The sequence below is a fragment of the Podarcis tiliguerta genome (assembly GCF_965153285.1).
Source record: "Podarcis tiliguerta genome assembly, chromosome: 13".
Taxonomy (NCBI): Eukaryota; Metazoa; Chordata; class Lepidosauria; order Squamata; family Lacertidae; genus Podarcis; species Podarcis tiliguerta.
This window is the reverse complement of record NC_139546.1, coordinates 32,387,307-32,397,291: the sequence shown is the minus strand read 5'-3', so window position 1 is coordinate 32,397,291 and position 9,985 is coordinate 32,387,307. Positions and strand designations below refer to the sequence as shown.

Sequence of the window (9,985 nt, the reverse complement as noted above, 5' to 3'; positions counted from 1 at the left end):
CAGTGCCAGCAGCAAGACCACTAAAATCACCATCCTTAATACAAGGGTAAATCTTCATTCTACACAGAAGCTGCTATTTCCCCAGGAATATTATAATCAGCATCTTCAAAACGAAAACTGTTTGAATGCTAGTTTAGTTTCCTCAGAGGCTGCAATCTAGGAGTACTCAAAATCAGAATCCAGGCCTCACCTCAATTACCCTGGTTAGATTTATTGCATCCTTTGCCCTTAGTTTTGCCAGTGGATTTTTGAAAAGCAGCAGATTTAATTACAGTCCTCTTAATAATCTAACATGACCATAGTTATTCATTCAAGGCTGGGGACTCCCTGTGGAATTGCTGTAGAATATGAATTTGTCCCATATTCAGTACTGTCATTTTTTAATTCCCTTTGGTTAGGTAATAAGGAACCAGTGGTGTAGTGGTGAATTTTGAAGTTAGAAGCTCAGCATATGAAATCCTATAACGAAAGGAGATTCCAAAATGTAGCAAGGTATAGCTAGTATCCTGGAATTTGTTTGGGGAGACATGGTTTCACATATTTGTCCCCCATGCGTCATGACTGCAGCCCTATGCATAGTAGCTACTTGAGACTAAGCTCCCTTGAACTCCATGTTCATCTCTGATTGCAAAGTTGTACAACACTTATAAAACATATGAAGGAGAGAATACTGCTAAATGAAAGAAAAATCCAATCTCTGCTTTATTATGTTCCCTGATGTTTGACTTCCACTATACTAATCACAAACAGCAGTAAAACTTGGAAGCTTAGTTATTGCAGCACAGGACCCCCACAAAGGACTATTGAGACAAAGCCCAGTGATGGGAGGAGCAGCAAACAGACCCAGCACTAGCACTTGTGCTAGAATACAAGCACTGGGTTGGTTAATGTTGGTTACAGCAACCTCCTGCTAGAAGTATGCATAGTTGCTACTAGGCTGAGGTGTGACTTAATGGTGTGGGTGGAATGCCAGGAAAGGAAATGCATGTTGGCCACCAGTGGCATGGGAGCCAGTATGGTGTAGTGGTTAAGAGCGGTACTCTCATAATCTGGTGAACTGGGTTCGCATCTCCGCTCCTTCACATGCAGCTGCTGGGTGACCTTGGGCTAGTCACACTTCTCTGAAGCCTCTCAGCCCCACTCACCTCACAGAGTGTTTGTTGTGGGGGAGGAAGGGAAAGGAGAATGTTAGCCGCTTTGAGACTCCTTCGGGTAATCATAAAGCGGGTCATCAAATCCAAACTCTTCTTCTTCTGTGAGAAAAGGACAGACTTTGCAGGCAGAAAACCAGGAAGAATGAGTTTCTGGTGGAGGAAGTCAAAGGTCAGGGAGAGGGGCAATGAAGGAAAGGAGCCCATAGAAAACATTAAGTCCTTGGCCTAGTGGTCAACCCATTTAAATGGATTCAGTCTGAATGCAGAGGGAGGGGAAAATCTGAGTCACTGAATCAGGCTGTAAATTGAACTGGAGATGGGGAGGGGGAAGCCTGTGCAGCCCTAAAATACATATTGGCTTTCAGTTCTATATCTGGTGAATCCCCCCCCCCCCGATCAATCCAGTGACCTATATACATTATGAATATTGTGTTCTGATCCATGAGACAAGTTGGTGAACTAAAACATTTCAGAATGCTCTGCCCACTGAGCTCCACCTGGTGCTTTGCTGAAACCTTTCTGATGCCAGGTAATTTTTAAAATAATTTATTAAATTTCTATAATGCCATTCAGCCAAAGATCACAGGACAGTTTACAATATAAAAACACAGAAATACTTACCAAAATAAGAAACAAAAACAATACCCCACCACACACAGTTCAAAGTGTCATAGATTGTTTAATTAGCCAAAGACTTGCAAAAAGAGGAATGATTTTGCCTGGCACCTAAAGGTATGTGAGGAAGGCGCCAGGAGTATTCCACAAATGGAGAGTTACTGCAGAAAAGGCCCATTCTCATGCTTGTCACCCTCCAGACCTACCCTTTCCCCTGGGTTTTGGATGGTCTGAGATTATGTCTTGCTGTTGTTATGCTGCCAAAGCTTCCTGTGGCTGGTACATGTGTGTTTCGCAAACCAAATGTTTTGCATGAATTCTGAATAATGCATTTATGTTTATGTTTTGTTTTTGTTTTTGTTTTAAAAATGCTTCAAGGTCACCTGGAGATCTTTGCATAACAGGGGACTAACAAGGAACAGCAGCAATAGTAGCAACTATTGTCAGCTTAATAGAAAGGCATTGTGAGACATAATATTCTATTCTATAACAATATTCTATCAAAATGTCTGGGCTAGCAGAATGAATAAGAAAGTGTGATGGGCCAGAGCATGGTTTATTCATAAAGCCTTTTCTAGACATCTCAAGGGGACCTGATTCAGACAATATATTTTTACAAAAACATTGCTATGGGAACTGTATTATCTCACAGCATATAATTAAACTATGGAACTCGCTGCTGGGGGTAGCAATGATGGCCAGCAGCATAGATGGTTTTAAAAGTGAATTAGAGAAATTCCTAGAGGATATGGCTAGGATTGTTTGATTTATGTTTTTAATGTATCATATACTTTGATGTTTTTCAAAAGCAGAGACATCACCTTGCCAACAAAGGTCCGTAAAGTAAAGCCATGGTTTTCCCAGTAGTGATGTATGGAAGTGAGAGCTGGACCATAAAGAAGGCTGATCGCCAAAGAATTGATGCTTTTGAATTATGGTGCTGGAGGAGACTCTTGAGAGTCCCAGGGACTGCAAGAAGATCAAACCTCTCCATTCTTAAGGAAATCAGCCCTGAGTGCTCACTGGAAGGACAGATCGTGAAGCTGAGGCTCCAATACTTTGGCCACCTGAGAAGAGATGACTCCCTGGAAAAGACCCTGATGCTGGGAAAGATGGAGGGCACAAGGAGAAGGGGACGACAGAGGACGAGATGGTTGGACAGTGTTCTCGAAGCTACCAGCATGAGTCTGACCAAAATGCAGGAGGCAGTGGAAGACAGGAGTGCCTGGCGTGCTCTGGTCCATGGGGTCACGAAGAGTCGGACACGACTAAACGACTAAACAACAAAATACTTTGATGTTAGCCACCCTGAACCCGGTCCTGGCCGGGGAGGATGGGGTATAAATAAAATTTATTATTATTATTATAGCCATGATGGCTATGCTCTGCCTCTGTGGTTGGAGACGGTAATGCTTCTGCATACCAGTTGCTGTAAATCACTTGCAGATTTCCCACAGGCATCTACTTGTTCACTTTGCATTCAGGTTGCTGCACCAGAAGGGTCACTAGCTTGATCCAACAGGCTTTATCTTTCATTCTGTTGTTCTGTAGTAGGGAATAGCTGACAGTCAAATCTGGCTCAATGAACTAGAAAGGAAAATAGTCAACTAATATTTCACAAATGGCTTGAAAAGGATGAACTTCATTCATTGTAGTCTTACAGATTCCATTATGCTGAAAGCTTTGAGGCAAGTTTTATCATTGCGAATTAAGACCAGATACAGATTTGCTTATAAGTAAATTTTGGTAAGAATTGCTCCGAGTCTCCAAAGTAACATATACTACAAGAGAATAATGTGTGTGTACAATGTACTGTTATTATTGTATTCCTAAAAACAAATGCCAAAGCATTTTTCCAAATAAATTTTCAGCTAGGGATTTTTGGAAACTAGAAACATTTATAAGGGAGCTGCTGAACATGTGTGAAAATATTCTCCTATACATGCAGAGAAAAACACAGATTATAGCAAAGGACAGGTTTATTATTTCTTTAGTTTTTCTTCCTTATTATTATTATTAGCTGTTCCATGTTGCTCAACTCAGGCCTCAGCAATAGTATATAACATTTTGGGAGAAAGATGCAACCCAGCAACCCAAGGCTGGAGGCTAAGATAGAGAGGATCTCCACAGCTGGCATGTATTTTCCCTTGGTGCTCAGGCAACTGTTGAGTTGGTCTTTACCAATATTCTGTGGTACACAAACACATCTCCTGTATTGGGTACAAATTATAGCAAAGGGCACTTATTAAATTCTTCAGGCTTTTCTTCTTATTAGTTGTTCCCTGTTGTTCAGTTCAGGCCTCAACACAATAATATAACATTTAGGAAAAAAGATGCAACCCATCAACCCAGCACTGGAGGCTAAGATAGAGAAGATCTCCACAGCAACCATGTATTTTCCCTTGGTGCTCAGGTACGATGGAATAAAGGACAGCCAAACACTGCAAAAGACCAACATGCTAAAAGTGATAAACTTGGCTTCATTGAAACTGTCGGGTAATGTCCGGGCAAGGAAAGCAACAGTGAAACAGATAATTGCCAGAAAACCCATATAGCTAACAACACAGTAAAACATAGTCACAGACCCCTCATTACATTCTAGTATAATTTCTTCTGCCATTGAGTGACTGTCAAAATCTGGAAATGGGGGAGAGGTTGCTAGCCATACAGTACAGATCCCTGCCTGAACAAAGCAGCAGGAAAAAACAATAGTGTTGGCCAGTCCCTTCCCCACAAAGGTTCTCACCCTAGATCCTGGTTTGGTGGCCAAGAAAGCCAAAACCACTGTAATGGTTTTTGCCAATACACAAGAAACAGCCACTGAGAAGATGATGCCAAAAGTGGTTTGTCGGAGGAGACATGTTACCTTCTGAGGTTGGCCTATAAATAGCAATGCACAAAGGAAGCAGAGCAGGAGGGAGATGAGGAGAGTGTAGGTGATGTTCCTGTTGTTTGCAATGACAATAGGAGTGTCATGGTGCTTCATAAATGTACCCAGCACCAGAGCTGTGATCAGAGAAAAGGAAAGAGAAAAACAGGCTAAACTGATGCCCAAAGGTTCTCCATAAGACAAGAAGCTTCTACTCTTGGGAATGCATGCATCTCGATTCTTGCTTGGATAGTCTTCATCTAAGCATTTATTACATTCAGCTGTATCTGGAAAAAGAAATATGAGGTCTTGATCCCAATTACATGCCACAAATATCAACAACATGCTGAAATTGTTCCTCTCTCTCAAATCAAATGTCTCCTTTCAGTTCAGTTCAGAGAAAGGAGTGCTGGCACTATAGATTGTGGCACAGGTTGGTTTAACTTGTTTAGAACGAATGTAGACATAAAGCAGCATTTTTTTTCTAAAAAGATGTGGTAAACCTGCTGACAGGAAGCCATGTTAAATTTGGCTCACATCCCAGGTTTATGCAGGAACTGGGGTGGTTTGTAAGGTTATAGGCTATTCACCCTCACAGTTGTTGAATGTATAGTCTGGGTGCATGCTGCAGGTAGCAGAAGAGTTGACCAGTTCCCCTTCAATTACAAAAGAACCACAAGCCCTTTGTCATTCTTACTGGATAAATGTACCCAGAATACCCAAAGGCCAGTGATCAGAAAAACACACACAAAACATGACAGATTATGTCCAATTCTAAAGCTTCTTTCCAGCCCTTGCAAAAGATTTCATCCAAATTTAAATAGTAAAGAAAAGCAGTCATGAGGTATGCATAGTCTGACATGTTTGTTCCTGTGGATCACAGATCTTCTGTGCACCTTTAGCTCCCTATAGTTATAGTTGTCAATATAAAGATCCCTTTTGAAATTAAGTGGAAAAGTAAGAAATTATTATTGTTATTATCACTATTCATTTATTCATCACCTTCTACATACGTGTCTCAAGTAAAAAACTTTAAAAAACCTGAAACAATTCAATACAGAACTGACACCATGGCATTCAAAAACCTATAGAAACCCATTCATCCGGTTGGGAAAACCTGACAGAACAAATAATAATAATAATAAAAAAATTGTTTGCAGAAAATGCAGATAGTACCTGTCAAATCTTGACCATAATGCTATTCCATGTAAGAGGGACAGCCACCATAAAAGCCCTACTTTGAGTTAGTGTGGTACAAGCATCTGATATCTCTGGAAGTGCTACAAGGAGTTTTCCCACAGACCCCAGTTCCCTGTTAGGTATGTAAGGAATAAGGGGTCTTACAAGTAACCTTGGCCTGAGCTACATATGGCATCAGATGCTAGTACCAAAACCATGGTCAGGGCCAGATTTAGGTTTGATGAGGCCCTAAGCTACTGGAGGTGATGGGGCCCTTTATATGTCCAAACCAATGATATTTTAGGGAGCAGGCTAGCCGGTGGGGCCCATTACTTACGTCATAGGAGCCTACACAACACAAAACACAGTTGCTGTATGTAGGTTTTATTTTATTTGTTTCTTCTCTTATATTTTGGAAATGTATATCCAGTGTTTTTTTCTTTAATTTTTTTGGGGGGCCCAAGAGAGTGGGGCCCTAAGCTATAGCTTGTTTAGCTTATACATAAATCCGGCACTGATCATGGTCCTGTAGCAGGTTGGCAGCCAGCACAAATCATAGAATTGTACACTTGGAAGGAACCAAGATGGCCATCTAGTCCAAACCCCTGCAATGCAGGAATCTTTTGCCTAACATGAGGCTCGAACCCATGACTCTGAGATTAAGAGTCTTGTGCTCTAGCAACTGAGTGCTCTCTCTCTCTCTCTCTCTCTCTCTCTCTCTCTTTCTCTCTCTGTGTGTGTGTGTGTCTGTCTCATAAGTTGTGGGTCATTTACCTTCTCTAGCAACCTAGACATGGCTTAATACAAGCCTCATTTCTTTTATTTAGCAGTAACTATTGCATCTGGATCCAATCTCCTTGGTATATCTCTTACCCTTTTGATTTGAAATCTTCCCCTCTGGACATGGGATGCAATCATAGCAGCAAGATGGCTCCCCCTCCTTCACTTTCTTCCTAAAACCGGGGTGGCAACTCTCAGTACAGACAGAAAGAGGCTGAGTCTAATCAGTAAAAAAAGAACAGAATGAGAATCTTAAAATTCATACACTTGGAATCCAACATTTTATCCACTGAGAAAGGCAGGAACGTCTCAACCAAAGGCTAATTGTGCTAAGGGTAAAATTCTTTCTGGCACTAAAAACCAGCAGCCTCAGTCGAAGACTCTAAACCAAGGAAGAAACAGCTTGGAAATCTAGGCCATAAAGTGAGAGTGAGGCCAATAGTGATGCCAATCATACCTTTCAAAAGAACCCCTAGAACTGCAAAACAATTCTCAATATGCAGATTAAAATGTGGATTTAATTAAATATGTATTTTGAGAGAAAATAACAATTAAAACACCCATATATATATATAATTTGAAACTTTTTAAAATGGAACAAAAAATGAATCGGTGACATGAAGCACTAATAGAGAGATGCATTAATTCCTAGACCCAGTGTGCCCCATCTGTCCCAGCAGCTTGACTCCATTTCTCTCCCTCCCTTTTCCATTCTGTTCATCTTCACCACCTCTTCTACTGTTTCCATGTAAAGCTTTAGTTGTCTCTTCTACCTGTTTCTGTTTGCTATTGGCTCTTCCCTCTGGTCTTCTGTTGCCTCCACTATCCACACTTATTCTCACACCCTTTCTGGGTCAGCAATTAGGATGGAAATTTTTGGGTCCAGTTTGTTTCATAAGGCAAATACCAGTATTTCCACAGGTCTTTATATTTATTAAACAAACTTAAATCTAGGCATCAGGACAGATGTTCAATGCTCATTCAAAACTGGATTACTTTCTAGATAAATGTCACCTGGAATCTACCTGGTTAAACCAGCCATGCCATGTTATGGCATCTTCATCAATGGTGAACACTCGGCCTGGCGGAGCCCGGGGATCTATTCTCCCAATTTCCACTTTGTGAAGGGATTGGTTGGGGAAAATAATGCAGTTGATGACATCCAAGCCAGATATTATTTCTCCGTTCTGGTTAAAGGAAACTGTGTCTCCTGCAGTGTTGTTAAATGACACACCTCTCAGAAAGTGGTGAAGCTAAATTGAAAACAAAAGGCAAAAATATAGAAAATAGTGCATAAGCATTTACAATCTACCCCCCCCCCCCAGTTTTCAATTTTTATTTATACTTTTTAGTTATACATTTCACTGGTTTTATACATTTCACTAATTTTACAATCATTTTAACATTTCAAAACTTGACTTCTCCCCCCTCCTTTCTGCGGTTCCTTAAATTTATTTTTTAATACCCTCTGCATATCCAAATTAACTTACTTTGCTCATTTATTCATCTACTTTATATATATATATATATACGCTTATAAAACTGCAGGTTATTACAATAATCCTGCCAGTGTTCTTATCTGTTTACAATTTGTCTGTAAATATTCAATAAGCCATTTGCATTCTTTTATAAAAAGTTTATCTTTATTTCTTATTCTTCTGGTAAGTTTCTCCATTTCTGTGTATTCCATAAGTTTTTGTATCAATTCTTCCTTTGCTGGGACTTCTGCTTCTTTCCATTTTGGAGCAAGTAACATTCTTGCTGCTGTAATAGCATACACAAATAAGTTTCTTTTCTTTTTCTTTTCTTTATTAGATACAGTATTTACAGTACATATACATATACATATAAAATATACAAAGAAAAAGAAAATAAAACAAAAGAAAATGAAAAAAGTAAAAGTAAATCTCATAAACAAACATTTTTGAATATGCTTCATCGTAGGGAGTACGAGCCACCCACACAAATAAGTTTCTATACATTTTAGGTAGTTCTGTTTCTATAATTCCCAAAAGAAAAGCTTCTGGGTTTTTTAAACAAAGGTATTTTAAACATTTTTTTCATTCCATTATATATCATTTCCCAGTAAGCTTTAACCTTACCGCAGGACCACCACTTATGATAAAAAGAACCGTCTTTCTCTTTCCATTTCCAACACTTACTGGATTTAGATTTATACATTTTTGCCAATTTACTAGTGTTAGATACCATCAATAGAGTGACGCGGTGGTGCTGTGGTCTAAACAGCATAGCCTAGGGCTTGCTGATCAGAAGGTTGTGGTTTGAGGCCCCGTGACGGGGTGAGTTCAAAAGCACGTCAAAGTGCAAGTAGATGTATAGGTACCACTCCAGCAGGAAGGTAAATGGTGTTTCCGTGCGCTGCTCTGGTTCGCCAGAAGCTGCTTAGTCATGCTGGCCGCATGACCTGGAAGTTGTCTGTGGACAAACGCCGGCTCCCTCAGCCAGTACAGCGAGATTAGTGCTGCAACCCCACAGTTATCCGAGTCTGGTCTTAATGGTCAGCGGTCCCTTTACCTTTAGATACCATCAATATACACTGGTACCTAGGGTTACATATGCTTCAGGTTACATACGCTTCAGGTTACAGACTCTGCTAATCCAGAAATAGTACCTTGGGTTAAGAACTTTGCTTCAGGATGAGAACAGAGGCCCCATTAGCTAAAGTGGTGCTTCAGGTTAAGAACAGTTTCATGTTAAGAACGGATCTCTGGAACGAATTAAGTACTTAACCCGAGGTACCACGGTATCATTTTCATATAATTTCCCCTTAAACCATAACATGCTATAAATTTTATATTTACAAACTAAAGCCTAATGGGGAAGGGGAGACAATGAATGAGTTAATATATTAGTGGGTGTATGTTTTTGAGTGAAACAGGGAAAGAGAATCAATTGGTGTAGAAAAATGTGTGAATAAATGTCCGCATGCATATCTATATGGTCAGTGCATGTGTATATGTGAATGTGTGTTTGTGAGGTGGTGCAGTCCACTACTAGCTCCAACCATGCCCACCATCATTTTTGCCCTAGCTACTGCTGGAATGAAATTCTAGGATATTTAGCCATGAGGAAATGAAGTTTTCAAACACAAAAAAAGATTTGCCATCCCCATTCTAATGCTACCAGTAGAATAATGCTGTGGGCAATTTCAAATAATTTCAATTTCAAATAATAAAATGGAGGGGATATGTACTCATCCTTTGATGTACTCATCAAAAATATTTCATGAAATGTTACTACATAAATCAGCAATACTATCATTACATGCTGCAACAGAATGATATGATTATCCCTCTGTAAATAATGTATACATTGATTTCACAGACCTCAAAGAGGAAATCAGAATGCCTGACTGAATAGAGCTAAT

General features: G+C 39.9%; 1 protein-coding gene across 1 annotated transcript in view; it reads right to left on the bottom strand.

The window, feature by feature from the left end:
- Positions 1-4,023: 4,023 nt before the first annotated feature.
- LOC310662587 (vomeronasal type-2 receptor 26-like) overlaps positions 4,024-9,985 on the bottom strand; it is a gene marked incomplete at both ends in the record, with an annotated part of 66,868 nt that continues 60,906 nt past the window's right edge. Inside the window, 3 exons of the mRNA XM_083409526.1 lie at positions 4,024-4,925; positions 6,691-6,817; positions 7,623-7,850. Of these exons, the coding sequence (XP_083265652.1) occupies positions 4,024-4,925; positions 6,691-6,817; positions 7,623-7,850 (1,257 nt within the window). The remainder of the gene's footprint in view (positions 4,926-6,690; positions 6,818-7,622; positions 7,851-9,985) is intronic.